This window comes from Myotis daubentonii, chromosome 9 (assembly GCF_963259705.1).
Source record: "Myotis daubentonii chromosome 9, mMyoDau2.1, whole genome shotgun sequence".
NCBI classification, from domain to species: domain Eukaryota; kingdom Metazoa; phylum Chordata; class Mammalia; order Chiroptera; family Vespertilionidae; genus Myotis; species Myotis daubentonii.
Window position 1 is genome coordinate 86440447 of NC_081848.1, and position 20607 is coordinate 86461053.

Consider the following 20607-nt stretch of genomic DNA (forward strand, 5'->3'; position numbering starts at 1 on the left):
TCTATCCATCCCTCTTTCTATCCATCATCCATCGATCCATCCATTCGTCATCCATCACTCTTTCCATCCATTCATCCATCCATCCATCTATGCATCCACCCACCCACCCATCCATCCATCCATCTATCCATCATCTATCCCTCTTTCTATCCATCATCCATCCATCCATACATACATACATACACCTTCCATCCATCCACCCATCCATCCACCCACCCATCCATCCATCCATCTATCCATTCCTCTTTCTATCCATCCATCATCCATCCATCCGTCTATCCATCCATCCATCTATCCATCCCTCTTTCTATCCATCCCTCTTTCTATCCATCATCCATCGATCCATCCATTCGTCATCCATCACTCTTTCCATCCATTCATCCATCCATCCATCTATGCATCCACCCACCCACCCACCCATCCGTCCATCCATCCATCCATCCATCTATCCATCATCTATCCCTCTTTCTATCCATCATCCATCCATCCATCCATACATACATACATACACCTTCCATCCACCCACCCATCCATCCATCCATCTATCCATCCCTCTTTCTATCCATCCCTCTTTCTATCCATCATCCATCGATCCATCCATTCGTCATCCATCACTCTTTCCATCCATCCATCCATCCATCCATCTATCCATCATCTATCCCTCTTTCTATCCATCATCCATCCATCCACCCATCCATCCATCCATCTATCATCTATCCCTCTTTCTATCCATCATCCATCCATCCATCCATCCATCCATCATCTATCCCTCTTTCTATCCATCATCCATCCATCCATACATACATACATACACCTTCCATCCATCCTTCCACCATCTCTCCATCCATCAACCCACCACCTATACACCTCCTATCCATCTATCTTTCCTTTCATCTATCCATCCATCTGTCCATCCATCCATCCATCCATCTGTCCATCTATCATCCATCATCCATCATCTAGAGAGATAATGTGAAGGGATTGGCTCACGTGACTGTGGGTCCTGCTGGCTGGAGCCCCAGGAAGCTGAGGTTGCAGCTCCAGTCAGAAGGCGTCTGGAGGTAGAATTCCTTCACCCTCGCGGATCTCAGTCTTTTCTCAAGGCTGCAGCTGACTGGCTGAGGCCCACCACGCGATGGAGGGCGATCTGCTTCAGTCCAAGCCTGCCGACTGGAACTGTCAATCACATGTGAAGGTCACCTTCACAGAAACACCCAGAACGTTTGACCAAGTAGCTGGGCACCACGACCGGCCGAGTTAACGCCCGTGGCTGCCCCATCCTCCCCTCATCTGCACTCGCCTCGGCACCTCTGTCCTCTGCCACTCAGAGCAGGGCAGCCTCTGTGCTCGCACCCCCGAGCCTGTCGCCAAGTGGCAGGAAATGCAGGACACAGACCCCAAGGGCAGGGGCCGGGCTGCACCTCGAGAGCTCTGTGCAGCTCCCCCAACCTCAAACCCACCACCACAATGTGCCCCCTGAGCCCCAACACCCCCCACACTTCAGGCTTCAGGCCTCGTGGGGCCCCTAAGAGGGGTTCCCTGAGTGCCCGGTTTGTCTCCCCAGTGAATTGGGGTAGAGGCAGCTATGCCCTCCCGGGCCCCCCACAGCCTGGCCAAGTGTATGTCTGCCTCAGGCATTCCTGGGGTTCCCCATGTGGCTGCCAGACCCCCGAACCACTCCCCCAGGGCAGCCACGATGGAGGAAGGCCATGGCTCTGAGCTCAACCCGTGGCCCTGGGGTGCCTGCTCCAGAGGGCTTGTGGACCACTAGGACTCTGGTCTCCTTTTCATCAGCATCTAGCCTGAGCCCTGAGATATGGTTCTGTTCTCAAAGCCTCTGCGCTTCGTCTCTATCTCAGCACAATCCACCAGTGTGTGCGTGTGCGTGTGCGTGTGCGTGTGCGTGTGCGTGGGGGGGGTGTTGAGGGGGTGGTGACTTCACAGCTCAGCAGGTCCACCCACCGACTGAAGAAAGCAAGTGTCCCTGCAGCGCCTGGGCTCCTCTCGATGCCCCGAGCGCCAGGCCCGCCGCAGCTCCCTGCGGGTCGGGAGTCGGCCCCACACTGGGCACGGGACCGGACGGTGGTGGCTGGGCTCGGGGGAGAAGCCAGGCGCAGTGGAGAGGACTCGCGGCTGGGCTCCAGCCCTCGTGGTCCCCGGACGCTGTGCCTCCCTGCCGTGCCGAGCGCTGCACTGAGGTGTAGGGGCGGCAGCCCGGGTGGGAAGCCCGGAGTGACAGCGGGGAGGGGGTGGCTGACCCTTGTGGGGAGAACCAAAGGGCACCAGGCCAGGCCAGGTCCTGCCCGCAGGGCACCCAGAACGCCCCCTCCTGGACAGCTGAGCCTGACATTCCCCCTGCTCCACCCCCTGTGCCCGTCACCCTCCCCCTGCCCTAACAGTGCCAGCCACTCTCAGCCCACCCTCCCCCACCAACTCAGGCCCCGTCCAAGGCAGCTGACCCGAAGCTAATTCCCTCAATGGCCTCCTCCACAGCAGAACTAATGTTCTGGGCCTGTGGCTGGGGCCCCAGGGAGCTGCACCCCCACTTCCTCCTGGCTCTGAGGGCTTAAGTGGGGTGACTCAGGCCCAATTGGAGGGCAGGGCGGGGAGGGCAGCCCAGCAGTCATCCCCACCAGTCATGACTCAGCTTCTTGGCCGTTCCCTCACCCACCTCCTGGGAGGACCTGTCACGACGACTTCCCACCGGCGCCCAGAGCAGCCCCGGCCCAGGCCGCCCTGCAGCCCGGCCCCCTGTGCACCCACAAACCTTTCCTCTCCTCGGGGCACCAGGAAACCAGGAAACCGCAGGCTCAGAGCTGCAGCTGAGGGCGTGGCCAGCACACTCTCCTCCCGGGCTGCTGGGGGTCTGGGGCCTCTGGGTGACACCAGGCCCAGGGCAGGGAAGAGACTGCCACCATTCGGACCCCTTCCCTCCTCCCGGAGGGACAGAGGCGAGAGAAGGGCCAGCAGCCGCAGCCCCAGCTCCGCGTGCACCGTGTGTGCTGGGGTTTGGCCCTTCTCAAAGCCTGTCGCCTCCAGTTGTGTGAATCTGATGAATGATTAACGAATGATTAACCTCGCTACCGTGCTGGGGGCGAAGCTCCGGGCGCCTTCCGTCTGGGGCTATGGTCAGCGCTGCTGCGTGCACGTCCTCGTACCTGCCCCGTGATGGGGACTGCGCTGGGGTGTCTGTCCCTCGAAGAGGAGCCGCCGGCCGGGACAGCTCGGGACCAGCTTTCGCGGACGGGGCACGCGGCTCCCAAAGTGCCTGTGCCGATTCGCGGTCCAGCCGGCCGCTCGCTCCATCGCTCCTTCCCGACCACGCGGCTGCCCAGCGTCTCCAGCAGCGTCCTGGCGGGTGTGCCGGCGAGCAGCTCCCGTCTGCCCCTCCTGAGGACGAACGCAGACACCACCTCCACACACTGCCGGGCGCCTGGCTTCCCCTGCCCGTTGCTTTTTTGCTTTTTTCTTTTTCTATCGGGTTGTCTATCTGTTATCAGCCTGTGGTTCTTTACTTTACACACTGTTGCTGGTCGGATACCTGATGCGTGCTCTCCATCCCGTAGCTCGCCTTTCACTCTCCTATCTCGCCGTTTTCTGAGGGACAGGAGTCAGTCGTGTTAGCACAGTCCAGTTCCTCATTTCCCCTGGAAGAGGTGGGCGCAGACTTCATAGTTTACACGTGCAGAGAAGTTGGCGGACAGCACGCGGTCCCCTGAACCCACCCGCACACACGCAGGGTCTCCTGCTATTAGCATCTCCTGACCGTGGGCCATTTGTTACAACCGACGAGCCAGTATCCACATCGTTACGAACCAAAGTGCAGGTTTCCCGAAGTTCTTTCTTCAGGTGCCTCGTGTGGGTTTCGGGGAATCTCTAACATCACGTGTCCCTCATTCTAGCCGCACTCAGAGCTGTCTCACTGCCCCAGAAACGCTCTGTGCACCACCTGCCCCCTGCCCCGCGCACCACAACCAGCGCGGTCACGTCCCCACACCTGCCGTTTCCGGAGTCACAGGTGGAACCACACACTAGGGGGCCTTTGCAGTGTTTTCTTTCGCGTATGAAGACGCATCTCCGTTTCCTCCGGTCCTTTCGGGACCTGAGAGCTCATTTCTCCGTATCACTGAACAGACCCCACGGCTGGGTGGACCACTATTTGCCCACCACGTGCGGCAGGACAGCGCGGCTGCCTCCAAGCGCCGGCGATGACGACTAAAGCTGCTGTGAACACTCACCTGCAGGTTTCCAGGTGGACCTAAGTTTTCTTTCTTTTTAAAATACATGTTTATTGATGTCAGAGAGGAAGGGAGAGGGAGAGATAGAAACATCGATGATGAGAGAGAACCTCCTGCAAGCCCCACACTGGGGATCAAGCCCACAACCTGGGCTTGTGCCCTGACCTCCCGGTTCACAGGTCGACGCTCAACCACTGAGCCACGCCGGCCGGGCTGGACTAAGTTTCAAGGATTGTGGTTACTGGATCCTGCGGTGAGACTCTGTCTGGTTTTGTAAGAAACCACCAGCCTGCCTTCCAAAGCGCCCCCCTGCCCCCCGCGGCCGCGAGTGCGATTCCTGCGCTTGGCCCGCCGGCGCGTTCTCACTGTTTGGATCCGGGCCTGCTGGTGGGTGTGCAGCGCTGGCTCCCTGTTGTTTCGAGGCACACTCCCACACGACACAGGTGTCTCTTCATAGGCACACGTCCCTGGCACCTCCTCGTCCCTGGCCTGTGGACTGAGGTCTTTGCCCACTGCGGTCAGTTGTGCACGTCCTCATGGCTGAGTTCTAGGAGGGCCTGGCACGTTGCCGACAAGTCCTGATCAGGCCCTCGTTCCCCACGGGGCTTGTCTGTCGTTTTTACAGGCACCTGGGTGCCCTTGGTGGCTTCCTGTTTGAACAGCACATCTGTGCGGATGGCGAGACCACACAGAGGGTCCCCTTGGCCCTTTCCCCTCAAGGAGTCACCGTTGGCATTTCTCTCTCTAACCCGCCGGGGCCTGAGTGTGTGTGCGAGGGAGGACGAGACGCTTCCATCCAGCTGCACGCGCACTGAGACCCCCCCCTCAGGTTAGGGGGAGACTCTTCGGCTCCACGTCCCCGTCTGCTATCTGTCCGCGCACCAGCTCCCCACTGTCCACGCTACTGGCCCCTCGTAGGAGCCGCTCTCCTAGACTTCACCCCGCCAGGTCCGGGCTGCTCTCCGCAGGGCCAGACGGTACACGCCGGGGTCAGTGCAGAGCCCCTTTTCCAGGGACTGCTCCCGGCACCCCGTGTCCCAGCGGCCACCCCTCCTTGAGCCGCTCTTCGCGGGGCCCCGCTCCTCTCCTGGCCTCTGGTCCCTGCAGCTCCGCTCCGTCCCCCACCACCTTGCACCTCCTGAGGTCGGGAGGCCCTGGGCCTTCTCTAGTCTCTGCTCCAGCCCTGGGTCGCGTCCAGTCTCATCACTGAGCTACTGCTGACCGTTGAGGAGGGCACATCAGGTTTGAGTCCTGGGGGGTCCTTGAAGGTTGGGGTTCCTCAGTGTGCTGAGGGGGTGCAGTCCCTTGCCCCGTGCTCTGGGGTCAAAGTGCATGGAGTGGCACCTCCTGACGAGAGGGCTGGGTCTGCCCTGGAGCCCACGTGCTGCTGGGAGTGGAAACCCCAGGGCACCAAGGAGCATGGCCTAGTGTCCCCAAGGCAGAGAGATGGAGGCCCTGGGCATCGAGGGGCCCTGTCCTGCCATCTCCGCCTGGCTCTGTCCCCTCCTCTCCCAGTTCCAACAGCTGCTGCCCCTCAACAGCCACTGCAGGTCCCCTGGGCGTCGTCTCCATGGCACACCCCAAAACTGAGCTGGGCCTCCTCCCGCGCGTCCGTCTCAGCCAATGGAACGCCATCGTCTGGCTATCCTGGACAGACCCCTACTGAGTATGGACCGTTCCATCGCCCTCCATTTGTCCCATTGTCGGAAACCCTACTGGCCCTGCCCCCAAAGTGTGCCCCAAAGCTGACCGCTCCACACAGCCTCCTCGCCCGGCCAGCCTCAGCCAGGCCCCCAGCCCCCCAGCCCCCCAGCCCGCTCCCTCCTGCACCCAGCACAGCGTCCAGTGATGCTGCCCAGGCCCCTCCCTCTCAGAGACAAGCCAGGGCCCTGCGCCGGCTCCTCTCTGACCTCTACGTGCAGCTCTTCCCTCTGCCTGTGCTCTGCTCAGCCGACTGCTCCCCACCAGGCGGGCCCCACTCCGGCCTCAAGTGTTGACCCATCACCTCCTCAGGCTGCTCACATGAGGCTTCTCCATTGCAACACCCTCCTTCCTGTCGCCCGTGGCCCTGTCCGGCCCCGTCTCCCCGCAAAGCCCTTGTCTCCTTCCAGGAGCCCCGTGGTGTCTGGTGCCGGTCTGGAGGGTGGCCGCCATGAGGGAGGGAGTCCCCATGTGGGTCCCATGACTTCCCAGCGCCCAGAGCACGTGGTGGTGCTGGACTAGTAAGTGTGGGAGGGATGGCTACCCAGGGTCCAAGGGGAGGTCAAGAGGCATGGCCTCCAACCCCATCTTGTCCCCTGACTCACCCAGCAGCCCCCCCTGGAGTCCCTAGACCCTGGCCTGCACCCACTAGAAACCAGAGACCAAGAGTCATGCCCTGGGTGCCCTGCAGGACCTTCAGGCCGTGCACCTGCCCAGCTGACTTGGGAGCCCTGTCCCCACCAGGCCGGCCAGGCCCCCGGGCCAGTATTGCTGAGCATGTCAGGGGTCAGAGAGGCCCTGGGCCCGTGGCCTTTGGCTGAGGGACGCCTCTTTCTGGGCCTGCTCCACCCTGGGCAGGGCACCAGGGGAGGGCCCTCTGGGACCCTCTGGCCAATCACACCAGGGAGGGACCCCGAGCACCCCTTTGTCCCTCCACCACGTGCCAGGCTGTGCTCTGGGTGCTGAGGGATCCTGGGAACAGCGTGGAGAGAGGGGCGCTCTGTTCTGAAGGGACTGACAGGTGTCGGGGGGAGGGGGCTCCCCAGCCTTTGGGTCACCAGAGGTCCCTTCTCAGCTCTGTCCTAGGGCAAGCCCAGAATCTCAGCCTGGCTGGCAGCAGCCCCAGACAGACACGACCGGCTGCGCCCCCCGCCCCCCGAGCTGCCTGGCCGCCCACACCCTCCAGTGGCCTCGCGGCCTCCTGAGCGCCTCCGGACGAGTGGGCATATCCGAGCACGTCCCCCCACTTCTTTCCCTTCTGGACATGACCTCCGAGATGTCCTGCCCGAACTCCTTACCTCCTCGAGGTGAAGGCCGGTCCCTCCTCGGGCAGAGAACCCAGTTCCAGACCCCAAATGGGGCAGGAGGGGTGCACAGTGAGGGCCTGTGGGCAGCGGTCACCGTGGCCGCAGCGGAGGGCTCGCTCCCCCCGGCCCTGCGACCTGAGTCCTCATGAGACCTGAGGGCGGGCGGGGGGCCCGGAGGAGGGCGGCCCGGGGGTCCCGGAGGAGGGCGGGGGCCCCGGAGGAGGGCGGCTCGGGAGGGGGTCCCCGAGGAGGGCGGCAGGGTGGTCCCGGAGGAGGGCGGCAGGGGGGTCCCGGAGGAGGGCGGGCGGGGGGCCCGGAGGAGGGCGGCTCAGGTGGGGGTCCCGGAGGAGGTTGGCCGGGGCTCAGGAGGAGGGCGGGTCAGGTGGGGGCCAGGGCCAGGCCTGGCGTTGCTCTGGAAGGTGCGGAGCGGGTGGGGGCGGGTCGTGGACGCTTGCACGGCGGGGCTGAGGGTGGCTGGGGCTCCCCGCGAGGGTCCCTGGAGATTCCCAGGGCAAAGGGGGGGGGCGGAGGGGGGCAGGGCGCAGAAGCAGGGGGCTTCATTGCAGCACCGCCCGCGGGCCGGGGGGGAGGAGCCGAGACTTGGGGTCCCGCCCGCTGGAGGCGGCCAGGGCGTCCGGCCGGGACCCTTCGGCTCAGGCCCGGGGCCGTCTGTGCGCCCAGGACACGCACGCCCCCGCCGGTGGGTCCCCGCGTTCCGGGAGCGAGGGTCGCGCCCCACGGGGGCGCGGGGGGGGGGAGCTCGCTGCAGGCCCGCGGGGTGTCCCGGGAGCCCCGCCCCGCCCCGCCCCGCGCACGCCGCCGGGCCCACGTGACCGCCCGGGCGCAAACAAGCCGGTCAGCTGACCCGCGGCTGCGCCGTCACCCGGCTATAAGCCGCGACCTCGGAGTCCGCCCGGTGCCCGCCGCCTGCTCCGACCCGCCGCCGCCATGCAGCCCCCGCGCCTGCTGCTCCTCCTCGGCCTCCTGGCCGCGCCCGGCGCCGCGCTGATCCGGTGAGGCCCCCGGTCCCGGCCTGCGGGCCGCACCCCGCGCCCTCCGCTCCCGCGCCCCGTGCCCCCAGCCGGCGGCCGCCCTGCCTCCCTGCCGGCGGGTGGAGGGCGGGTGCGGGACGCCGGGCGGCCCCTCCCCTGGGCGGCGGGGTGCGCGCCTGTGCCCGGCCCGCGTGTGGACGGCGGGAGACCCCGGGTCGGCTTCCGGGCCCCTGAACCTGGGCGGGTCGTTTTCCCGCCGGGGGCCCCCCGTTGTGGACGGGGCTTGCCTCCCCCGGGCGGTCACCTGGGATCTCACCACAGGCCACGGGCTGGGAGACCCCGGGCCGCCCTAGGGGTCCCCCCTGCCCAAGACAGGAAGGGTGTTAGCTGAAGGAGGCCCGGGGGGTGGCCTCAGGCCTGGGGACCTGCACCCCGGTGCCAGGCCGAGGGGCCCCTCACCCCCGTTCTCCTGACCTTGTCCGGCTTCCTGCTCCCCCGCCGCCCACTCCCGATGCCTCTGGGCGCACCCAGACCCGGGGGCCTTTGTATCAGGCCTGGGCCCGAGCTGGTCCTCCCGGGCTGTGGGCCTCATGCCCGTGGGAAAGTGGGTGAGGTCATGGGCTGGGAGCTGGCTGTGGGCTGAGCCGGGCTGGGCCTTGCCAGAGGGCTGCCCTGCGTGGGCTGTGACCTGGGGGTGAGGAGCCCCAACTGGAGCAGTTGTGGGGGAGCAGCCCGCAGGCCTGAGCCTGCCTCTGCCCCACCCACAGCCCTCCCCAGGGATGGAGAGCCTTGGGGGAGGGAGCCTGGGGCTCTGGGGTGCGATCCTGAGCCGGAGCCCCTCCCGCCACCCAGGTGCGGTGGGCTGAAGGCTGCGGGTTCCTGGATCGCTGCAGGGCATCGCCTCCCCCCAGGCAGGACCCTCGGGCTCTTCCCGCCGGCCTCCTCTGAGGCTGGAGTCCCACTGGCCCAGGGCACGCCCTGGCCTTGCTGGAATAGCCAGCCGTTATCTGGAACTCCGGAGTCCCAGGTGGCTCACCTGGCTCAGTGTGCCCTCCTGCCCCGCCTCCTCACCATGGCAACAGAGCGCAAGCCCAGGCCCAGGGGATCCAGGGACCCCTTTCTGCTCTGATGGCCGAGGCCCGTGCACAACACAACCAGGGGCACCTGTGCTGGGAGGCGGGGCTCCTGTGAAGGACGCTCCCAGTGGGGTACCACGGGCCTGCAAGCAAAGACCCCACTCTCCAACTGCAGTCCTAGGCCCCCCTAGTCTCTGCATCGTGGTGAGGAGAGAGTGACAGGTCAGCAGGGCGTGACCGAGGTCACTGCCTTGTGGGGTGAGAGCGATGGAAGGAGACCCGGTGATGTGAAGGGCAACAGAGGGTGGTCAGGGAGGGCTCCTCAGAGGGGGTGGCATTGAAGTCCAATCTGATGCCAGGAGGCGGCCACCCCAGGGAGGACATGCAGGGCAGGTGGGAGCATGGGGGCCTAAGGCCTGGGTGGAGCCACGGCCAGAGGGCCAGGTGAATGGGGCTCAGAGCAAAGGGGTGACAGGTGGCGGCCGATGCCTGACAGATCCCACCGGAAGAGATCACAGAAGAGATCCGGGTGGGGACAGAAGACAAGGGGGGTCTCTGAAGGCCCTGGTGGCTGAGGAGGGGGTGGAGCAGGTGCTGGCTCCCTCCGGCTGGGATGCTTGGATGTGGGTGCAGAGGGCCCAAGAGGGAGGCAGAGGCCAGTCCTGCCCTAAGGAGCCCGGCCCTCTACCCCCTTCTTGACAGAATCCCGCTGCACAAGTTTACGTCTATCCGCCGGACCATGTCGGAGGTGGGAGGCCCCGTGGAAAAACTGATCGCCAAGGCCTCCACTTCAAAATATGCCCAGGGGGTGCCCGCTGTGACCGGGGGGCCCGTCCCCGAGGTGCTCAAGAACTACATGGACGTGAGTGTGGGAGTGGGGTGTCCGCTTGGCGGTGGGGGGGCGGGGGGCGGTTGGCTGGGCTGACCCAAAACATGGCTTGAGGGAAAGGTCTGAGTGAGCCGCATGCATTTTGGAGGGATGCTCTGGCTTTCAGCACCAGCCTTTGAGGGCTTACCTGCCCTGTGTGGGAGGAGCTTCCACTCAGCCACGCCCCCTGCCTGATGGCGGGCTCTCACCTCTGGGGTCTGCACAGCCCGCTCTCCTGCCCGGCTGAGAGCCAGGGTTGGGGTGACCGTGGGCTCAGAGCTGGGCGGTGCCTCCTCCTCAGGGCCAGCCCGTGGGGAGAGGGGACAGCATCACCCTCCCAGATGAGGAGCTGGGCCCAGGGCCACTGGCCGCGTGGGGGAGCCCAGAGTCAGGCACAGGCCCGCCCTCGAGGGAGGCTGGAGAGCGGGTATCTGGGCCTGCCCGCTGGGGTGTAACTAACTGCCGTGGAGCTGGTGTTCCTGCACACCTGCTGGCAGGCCTGGGGCAACCTGTGACTCAGTCTGTGCCGGCTGCCTGAGCGGGACAGAGGCTCAGGGTCAGAACGTTCTGGAAGCCACACAGCAAGCTGGGGCCGGGCCAGCCTAGCCCAGGTCTGGGGCCTCTCACTGTGTCCCACCCGAGTCTTAGGGAGCCGGCCTCTCTGCCCTCGGCCTTGGGTCCACCTGGGGTGGGGACAGTGGCTGAGCACTCTGTCCTGTCCGTCCCGAGCCCCAGCCATGCCAGGAAGCTGGAGCCTCAGGCATGTGATCCGGCCGGTGGAGGGGGGCCGTCTGCCCAGGGTCAACTGACCAGTTCCTGATTTTCCTCAGTGCCCACACGCTCGGGTATTTGCTGAGTCATTCTCCATCCCCCCATCCGGGCACTCCATGAGTCAGCAGCTCGGGTGCTCCCCGGAGCCAAGCGGCCGGAGAGAGATGCCCGGGGGGAGGACTGGTGCCAGAATCCTGTGGCGACGGGTGTCCCAGGCTCCTTCCCCGGGGGAGGGATGCCCAGGCAGGCAGGGCCCAGGTGACCACAAGCTCAAGAAGGCCCATACCCTCTGACCTACGCACGAGAGGGCCAAGGATTGAGGTTCATAGGGGCACATGCCCCCTTATGCTCACGGAGCACCCCAGCAGACCCTGCTCCCTGTGTGAGATGGGGAGCTGGGGCCCAGAACAGTGAAGGCAGAGAGGCTGGGCCCTGTGGGACTCCGAACCTCCAGGGTGTCCCTTCTCCCCTAAGCCACCCGACTTCTCTGCCTGGAAGCCCTCCAGGCTTGGCCCTGCAGGGCAGGAGCTGAGGCCCAGAGTCGGCCCTGACGGCCCCATCCTGGAGAGCCAGTCTCTCCCTTCAGGGCCCTGACCGCGGCGGTCCGCCCGCCCGAGGCTCAGGTGGCCGGCAGAGCCTGTCCTGACTGACTGGACCCTGATTTTATGTTTCAAATGGGGGTGGGGTGTGTCTTCCCTCCTCTCACCTGGCCAAGCAGGGCTGGGGCTGCACCCGGGGCCTGGGGGTGGCGGATGGAGGTGGACAGCCTATGGCAGGTCTGGACCCTGGGTGCCCCTCCCTGGCTGACAGACCCTGCGCTTCCCCAGGCCCAGTACTACGGGGAGATCGGCATCGGGACGCCTCCACAGTGTTTCACTGTTGTCTTCGACACCGGCTCCTCCAACCTGTGGGTCCCGTCGATCCACTGCAAGCTGTTGGACATCGCCTGCTGTAAGTCAAGCCATCTGTCCGGCCCCAGCGCCGCTTCCCAAGTGGGGAGGGCGTCTGAGGGGCCTGGCCCCGCGCTGCACTGCCCCCCGCACTCAGGCTTGGGGAGGCAGGGAGGCCGGGGCCCTGGGGAGGGGGCGTGAGCCTCTCCCCCCTCCCCCCCCCCCCCCCCCCCCCCCCCGCACTGGGGGCTGCTGCCCAGCTTCTGGCTGCCTCCTCCAGGCCTGGGAGGTGGCTGTGGGCCGGACGCCGGGGAGGAGGGAGCGAGGCTCTGCCCCAGCAAGTGGGCACCGTGCTGCTCCCAGTCCTTACACACCAGACAGGCCGGCCCCCGGCTCCGCTTTCCGGGTGAACCTGTCCTGCCAGCCTTGTTTCTTGTGGGCTGGGCCCGTGGCGGCCGGGATGGGGCAAGACCAAGGCTGGTGCCAGCCCCTGTCCCGGGCCCGTGGGAGGGGGGCCTGGCGGGGGGAGCCTGGCCTCAGTGTGGGGGTCGAGGGTCAGAGGCCACAGCGGGTGGCAGGCTGACGCACTCCTGATGGCGTAGGGATCCACCACAAGTACAACAGCGGCAAGTCCAGCACCTACGTGGAGAATGGCACGGCCTTCGACATCCACTACGGCTCGGGCAGCCTCTCCGGGTACCTGAGCCAGGACACCGTGTCGGTGAGCTCCCCCTTCTCGGCGCCACCGTGGAATCAGGCTCGCTGACCCCTGCACCACCCGGGCCGGGGCCTCGTGGCTCCCTGGAGAGGCTGCTGAGTTTGGGCGGGAGCTGGGGTCCCGGCTGAGTGCAGGCCTGGAGGGAGGGCGAGAGCCTGCCGTGCTGGCACAGGACAGCGCGTGGGGGTGGGGACGGGAGCAGCCTGACCCAGTGCAGGCCCCGGGGTCCGCCAGGGGCGTTCGCAGGGCCAGTGGGGCAGAGTGAGGGTTTCAGCACCGATGGGGCCGGGGTGCACAGGTGCAGGTTTGGGACCAGGGCCAGGGCCCGCGGAGCGGTTAACGGGGAGGCCTCCGCCCTGGCTCCCGGCAGGTGGACGGGCAGGTGGGCCGGTGGGAGGACTGGGCTCATTCCGATGCTTGGGTGTGAGGTGCTTGGGGCTGGTCCTGGGGGTCCTGCTGCTGGGGAGGCAGAGGTGTGGGGAGCCCCTGAGGCAGCTGACAGGGCTCTCTACAGAGGACACGGGGAACAGAAGGGCTGGGGTGCTTCCTGTCTCCGCCTCCGGGGGTGGGGCATGCTCCCCCTCAAGAGGAGTCAGCAGGCCGTTGGCGGTTTATGGGTGTGGAGCTGGCTCGAGGCCCGGGAGTTGTGGGGGGATGAGGAGCAAAGAGAAGATGGTCCCTCCCAGCCCCAGCCTGGCCCCTGAGGCACAGGGACGCAGCGAGCCTCCTGCTGGTCTGTCCCTCATCGGCCACAGGCGGCTCAGGCAGCCCCAGGGTGGTGGTGGCACCTGGGCCAGCATGAGGACCCCAGCCCTTCCCGTGGCGGTTCAGCCTCTCGCGGGCCACCCTGCTCCCCACCCCAAGCCTGCTGGGCACCCTCCCCCAGCTTCTCTCCGGGCCCAAAGCAGGATGTGGCCCAACACGCTCCCCCTCTCCTCCACTGTCGCTCGCACAGCCTGTGTCCCCACATCCTGCTCTGTCTGCACCCTCGGCCGGGTAGGGGCGGGCAGCATGGCCGTGGTTGCCAGTGGGTTGGGTTGTGGGGGCCCAGTCCCCTGGGCTGGGCTGAGGGCAGGAGCTACCCCGGTGGGAAGGGGTCGGGGCTAGAGCTGAGCAGGGCCTCCATCTGTGCTCCCCAATCCCTGTTAAAGCTCTCCTGCCAGAGTGGGGGCCCCCCTTGCCCCTTGTCGTGCCCCGCCCCCGTGTTTCCAGCCCTTCATTCCAGCCCTCTGCCCTCAGTCCCACATGCCAGGTGATGGGCAGTGACCCAGCTGGATTTTGTAGCTGTGGCCGCCCACACCCAGGGTTGGCGGGGACGGCCCACCTGGGGCCCAGGGACCGGCTCACTCCATGTGGCCCACTGACCCCCGTGGCCTGCAGGTGCCCTGTAATTCGGGTCTGGCATCCCTGGGCGGCGTCAAGGTGGAACGGCAGGTCTTCGGGGAGGCCACCAAGCAGCCGGGCATCACCTTCATCGCGGCCAAGTTCGACGGCATCCTGGGCATGGCCTATCCCCGCATCTCGGTCAACAACGTGGTGCCCGTCTTCGATAACCTGATGCAGCAGAAGCTGGTGGAGAAGAACATCTTCTCTTTCTACCTGAACAGGTAGGTGGGCGGGCCCATGTCTCCATGGCCCAGCCGTGCTGAAACGCAGGGGTGAGGCGGGGGAGCGGGTTCAGCTGCGGGTCCTGTGTCCTCCCGTGGGCCCTGGGCCACGCCCCTGACGTCTGCTGGAGGCAGCACGGCCGCCCTTCCAAGGGGGAGCGGCAGCCCCCAGAGCAGGTTGTGCCTCCCCAGGCTGTGCCTCAGCAGGCTGTGCCTCCCCAGGCTGTGCCTCCGCAGGCTGTGCCCGGGCCATGTGTCCAGTCTTGGTTGGTGGGCCTCGCCTGTGAGAACCAGAGCCGGGCCTAGTGAGGGACAGGTGTGGCCCAGAGTTGCTGGCTGCCCGGAGGGTACAAGGCCATGAGCCCCAGGGAGGAACAAGCTGGCTCAACTCTCAGGGTTGCCCGGCACCCCCTCCCCCAGGAAGCCCTCCTTGGCTCCCTCCTTGGGCACCTGGCGTTCCCGTCCCTGCCTGCCCACCGGCCTGACCCTGTGTCCTCAGCTGGCAGACCAGGAACCCTGAGCACGGGCAGTGGCTGGGCCTGCAGTCCACTCGCGGTGTGGCATCGAAGCCTCCCTGGGGGAGGGCCGGCAGCTCCAGTCCTTCCTGTGCTCCTTCTGGACCCTTCCATCCCTGCGGGCTCAGGAGGGTCCCCCTCTGGCAAGCTCTCTAAGGTTGCCCCCCACCCCGGGCCTCTGCCCTGGCCCAGCCTGTACCCTTCCCAGCCGGCCCTTAGGCTGGGCGTCGGGTGGGCAGGGGGCTGACTGCCCCTACCTTTCCTCGCAGGGACCCGAGTGCTCAGCCAGGGGGCGAGCTGATGCTGGGCGGCACCGACTCCAAGTACTACAAAGGCCCCATCGCCTACCTCAACGTCACCCGCAAAGCCTACTGGCAGGTCCACATGGATCAGTGAGTACTGGCCGAGCCTCGTCAGGACTGCGGGGGCCCTCCTCCAGCTGCCGGTCAGCAGGCCCCCAGGAGCGACCAGCCGGGGCCCTGGTCGGTTCGGGAGGGGCTGTGGCAATGGGTGGGCCTGGGCCCTGGGCCCCGCTGGCCCTCGGTGCCCCTTGTCACCTCCTGCTGCCTCTGCACACGGCCATGTCGTGGCCGCGAACCTGCCCTTGGCTTCTGGGCTCTGCTGCCTGACTGCTCACGGCCAAGGCCTGAGAGAGGAGAAAGCCTCCTGCCAGGGCTGCCGCTGGGCACGGTGGGGGCTCGGGTGGCCCTGGAAGACACGCCTATTTCCCCTGCAGGGTCGACGTGGGCAACGGCCTGACCCTGTGCAAGGAGGGCTGTGAGGCCATCGTGGACACGGGCACCTCCCTCATTGTGGGCCCCGTGGACGAGGTGCGCGAGCTGCAGAAGGCCATCGGGGCCGTGCCGCTCATCCAGGGAGAGGTGAGCAGGGCGGGCCGGGCCGGCGGGGGGTCGGGGACGGGTGCCCAGGTGGCTGTCCCCCCCCCACACTGTCCCCCACACACTGCCCTCTTCTGCTTCAGTACATGATCCCCTGCGAGAAGGTGTCCAGCCTCCCCGAGGTCATCCTGAAGTTGGGGGGCAAAGACTACAAGCTGAGCGCGCAGGACTACACCCTCAAGGTGGGCGCCAGGGGGCAGGCGGCCTGGAGGCGGGGAGCTGGGCGGCGGGCGGGCAGCAGGCGGGCGGGCGGGTGGTAACGCTCGCTCCGGCCTTCCCAGGTGTCACAGGGCGGGAAGACCATCTGCCTCAGTGGCTTCATGGGCATGGACATCCCCCCACCTGCGGGGCCGCTCTGGATCCTGGGTGACGTCTTCATCGGCCGCTACTACACCGTGTTCGACCGCGAGGAGAACCGTGTGGGCCTGGCCGAGGCCGCCAAGCTGTAGCCACCTGCCCACCGGCAGGAGAGGAGGAGAATCGTGGGAGGAGGCAGCGCCCGCCCTCCCGGCTGCCCCGCCTCCCCCACCCCCACCCCACACACACACTCACTCACACTCACACTCACCTGCAGCGGCTCGGCTCCCCAGGCTGCCGTGTGGCAGGCGCTGTTTTGTGGTTTTCCCTTCCCTGGTTGCAGAAGCCGCCTGTCTGTCTGTCTGTCTGTCTGTCTGTCTGTCCGATGGAGGGCGGGGCTGGGGCAGCCAGTAGGCTCATTCGTGCTCAGAGCCCTTTCACTCACCGAAGACCCAGCTCGGGCTCGGTTGTGCATCCCAGGACCCCCTTCCTCCCCCCGTCCCCTCCCAGCCTGGGCCTCAGGGCTGGCCGCCCCGGCGGAGCGTCTGGCTGAGCCGCTGCTCTGCACCCGACTGCCTTCCTGGTCCCCTCTCCACCCAGCCTGGGGCCCGGAGCTGGGCAGTGCCGCCCCCACCCGTCCATTCATCTCAGGGCCGGCAGGAAGGAGACGAGTCAGCCCTGTGGGGCCTGTGGGTCTTCCTGGGGCCTGACCCCACCTGGAAGGGCATGGGCTGGCCCGGGGAGGAGGGCTGGGGGAGGGGAGAGTGCCTTCTCTGAGGCTGCCCCTTCTTGAGTGGCCAGGAGCCAGACCTGGAAATAAAGTTGTGGATCTGTGTGTGGGGCCTGCTTTGTGCTGGTGGGGTAGGTGGGACGGGACCAGGTGGGACGCCCGGGTATGAGGAGGGGCTGGGGAAGCTGGCGTTTTGGAGGCTGACTTGGGGGGTTTGGGCGGAGGGGTGGTTTGGAGGTGCTCTGCACCTGGGCTGCTGGAGGCGGGGGCTGGCTTGTGCTGAGGCCTGGAGCAGAGACCCGCAGGGTGCGGCCTGGGCTGCAGGGCAGGTGAGCGCAGGCTTCCTTCGATGGGACGCAGTTTTCAGTGGCTGCCATGCCTTCCTGGACTGTGTTCCTGCCCTTGGAGGAGACCTCAGCAGCAGGGCCCCCGTGTCCCCCAGTCCCCCTGCACACCCTACTTGGGCTAGGAAGGGAGCCTGCGCAGGGCTGGTGGCGAGTGGGCAGCCTGCCTCCCGTCTGGGCATCCTTGTTGCCCGCTCCGGAAGTGGCCTCACCCTGTGCTGGCCAAGCAGGCCCAACCGGGGTCACTGAGTCACAGGGTTCAGGCCCCCGGGACGCCCTCCCACCCCTTCATGGCTTCTGTTGAGGGGTGGGAGGAGGAGCATTTTCCAGGAGGTTTTGAGGGATGGGTAGGAGTTTGTGAGCACCTGGTGGTGGCTAGGACTCCCTCAGGGACTCAGCCGCCCCAACAGGTGTAGGGTTTGGCACATGTGGCGTCTGTCACTGGCCTGGTGACTTTCCAGCCTGCAGGGCCTTGGCTGCCATTGGCCTGGCCTCGGGTCTGGGGCCCCAGGCCAAGCCTTGGTGGGCACCTCTAAAGAGTGCAACCCGCATGGCCAGGAGGCTGGCCCACGCTGCACCTGAAATACGAGCAGGGGCGGGCAGACAGCGCCTGGCAGGGCTGCTGGGGAGGCTGTCATCCAAGCCGTGCGCACTGAGGCCTCAAGGGCAGAGCTTCCAGGAGTGAGCCAGCCGCTGCTGGCTCAGGTCACGCCCCGGCTGGCAAGGTCGCAGGCCCACGGCTTGGACTCGCCGTGCACGTGACCCTCCCAGCTGGCGTCTCCAGCCTCCGGAGGGTACCCCCGTCCTGCTCTGGAACTTGGGGACCAGCACGGCGGGCCCAGCCCCAGCCCTGGTCCAGGCCCTGCGGTCATTCATGCTCCTGCCCAGAGCCTGGCCCTGCGGCCACCCTGGGCCCAACGCCTGCCTCCCGACCCCACCCTTAGCCTCGCGTCTCCAGAAGGTGGGTAGTAACGGCTCCTCACGGCGGACCTGCGCTGCCCCAGCCCAGCGGGCCCGTGGGCAGGGGAGGTGGGTGGCCTTTCTGGCCCACACCCCTGCCTTGAGGTCCCCCCAGGTGGAGGCCAGTGGGGGCCTCGGTGAGGCAGCCTCACGGTGGTCTGCAGGACGGATCTGACCTGCTGGGACCTGGAGCAGACCCCTGTGGGCCAGTGCCCCTTGCCTGCTGCCGGGGACCAGGTGGGCTGTGTGCAGACCAGGCCCCGCTGGTCACCCCTGCAGCCCTGCCCAGAGAGCGCCGGCGAGCCTGTGGCAGGCGGGGCAGTGCCTTGCTGGGGGAGCCTCGTGCAGGTGCCAGGGAAGCCCAGGCCACACTCAGGCTGGGAGGGCACCTTCAGGGAAGGCTCAGCCCCAGAGAGAGGCCTGGATGCCCACACCAGGCCTCTGGAAGGGGCAGTGGGTGTTGGGTGAGGGAGACCTGAACCCTGGTCCCCACAGACCCAAGTGCCCTCATGCCTGGGCCCTGGGCCTGGGCTCCTAGGGCGAGGCCAGCATGGGGGCAGTGCGGAAAGCTCTCCCACACACACGTGTCACCTGCGTTTAAGGCTGACTTTGTGCCCCAGGTTCCTGACAAGCCTAGAGGAGGCTGTGCCAGGGCTGGGGGGGGGGGGGGGAGGAGGACAGGGGAGGAGCTTGGAGAGGGGTGGACCAGTGCCAGGCTGGGGAGTGCATGGAGTTCCGAAGAGAAGGGGTTCAGAGGACTGGGCAGAGGCAGGCTGCGAAGGGCTCCCTGAGAAGGACCCAGGCTCAGGGGGGAGAGGGTCGTGGGGAAGGGGAGGCGGGTTGAGAGGATCCAAGGGGAAGGGGGTTTCATGGGGGAGACGCTCCGAGCACAGGCCAGCCTCTGGGTGACAGGGCTTGAGGGGATGAGAGGCAGACGGGCCGCCATGCTTCAGGGCGGGTGGGGCCAGGGGATGGGAAGAGGACCCAGCTCAGAGGCACCTTTGTGGTTGGGGGTTTCCCCATGATGGAGGGGATCACTGGTGCTTTTGCAGGGGGGGGGGGGCAGCTGGGACAAGTGAGAGAGACAATGAGGTGGTGGGTGGATGAAGACAGGCTGTGCCCGGCAGGCACTGCTTAGGGCACGTGACCTATGGGGACAGCACCTGCAGGGGATGGGACCCAGGTGGGCAGGACCTGAGTGGGATGGGACCAGGTGGGACGGGACCCAGGGGGAGGGGACCCAGGGGGAGGGGACCAGGTGGGATGGAACCCAGGGGGAGGGGACCCAGGGGGAGGGGACCCAGGGGGAGGGGACCAGGTGGGATGGAACCCAGGGGGAGGGGACCCAGGGGGAGGGGACCCAGGGGGAGGGGACCAGGTGGGATGGGACCCAGGGGGAGGGGATCAGGTGGGAGGGGACCCAGGGGGAGGGGACCAGGTGGGAGGGGACCGAGGGGGAGGGGACCAGGTGGGAGGGGACCCAGGAGGAGGGGACCAGGTGGGAGGGGACCCAGGGGGAGGGGATCAGGTGGGAGGGGACCGAGGGGGAGGGGACCAGGTGGGATGGGACCAGGTGGGAGGGGACCCAGGTGGGAGGGGACCAGGTGGGATGGGACCCAGGGGGAGGGGACCCAGGGGGAGGGGACCCAGGGGAACAGGCTGGGCTCCTGGAGAGGGGAGGGCTGGGAGAAAGTGCCAGTAGGTCTTGGAGAAGGACATCTGGCCCCATGGGCAGAGGGCCCAACTGGTGAGAGGACATGGGCTCTGAGACCCGAGTTCGTGAGGGAACTGGATCAGCGAAGGTGGGTTCAGAGGCTCCGCTGGCGGAGTGCGGGGTCAGACTTGGGGAGAGGAGAGGCTTGGTGGACTCAGGGGGCTGGCGCTGTGAGGGTCGCCTCTGGTTAGGACAGAATCCTGCCGGGCTGGGCACTGGGTGCCCATCCTGCCCCCAGAGGGACTGCAATTGGGGGCTTGCGAGGGTCAGATTCCAGGAGGACATGGGCCTGCGAGGGGTAGTCTGGGCACAGGGGTGTGCAGAGGAGGAAAGGGGCTCTTTGGGGAGACCGCTGGGAGGGGTCAGGGGCTCAGCCAGAGGGAGGGGCAGGGGGCAGGCTGGGGTACTGGACGACAGGGGGCGCTGTGGGAGGCCCATCCCTGGCTGGTCTTGCACCCCCTGCTTCCGTCCGCGCCCCGCTGCCCCCACCCTGCGCGGGAGGAGGCGGAGGTGGCTGTGCCCGCAGCGGCCGCCGTGAGTGGAGCTTGGGCTGCAGCCGCGCCGCCCGCCCGGCTGGCGCTGCGGAGGGAGCGCAGGCTCCGGGGATCCGCGCCAGCCCCGCCAGCCCCGCGCGCTCCCCGCCCCCCCTGCTCCGCGCGCTCCCCGCACCGAGGTCGGGACACTGGGACGCTGAGCGGCCAGACAGACAGCGGCCGCGGGACGGAAGAAGGACGCGCGGACCGAGCGCAGGGGTCAGGCCGCCAGCGCAGGAGCTGCCCGTGAGTGAGAACCTCGGTCCTGGCTGCGGCGCTGGGACCTGGCTTGGGTCGCGGGGCCTCGCGGGAGACCCCCAGGGTGGCCAGGGCGCGGCGCCTCCTTGGCGAAGTGCGCCTTTCGCAGTGACATTGCGCGTCTGTCCAGGGTGGGTGGCGCCCGCGAGTGCGAGTGCGCGGCTTGGGGTCCCGGGCGCCGCTGGGGCC

At 66.8% G+C, this 20607-nt stretch overlaps 1 protein-coding gene across 1 annotated transcript; it reads left to right on the plus strand.

Annotated features, from left to right (window-relative positions):
* The first annotated feature begins 8097 nt into the window (after nucleotides 1–8097).
* CTSD (cathepsin D) lies at nucleotides 8098–16714 on the plus strand. The gene is made up of 9 exons (XM_059710746.1): nucleotides 8098–8259; nucleotides 10017–10176; nucleotides 11781–11904; nucleotides 12446–12564; nucleotides 13942–14168; nucleotides 14953–15075; nucleotides 15420–15564; nucleotides 15666–15764; nucleotides 15864–16714. Exons 1-9 carry the CDS (start codon nucleotides 8195–8197, stop codon nucleotides 16029–16031), a joined length of 1230 nt encoding a protein of 409 aa, XP_059566729.1. The 5' UTR covers nucleotides 8098–8194; the 3' UTR covers nucleotides 16032–16714.
* The last annotated feature ends 3893 nt before the right edge of the window (nucleotides 16715–20607 follow it).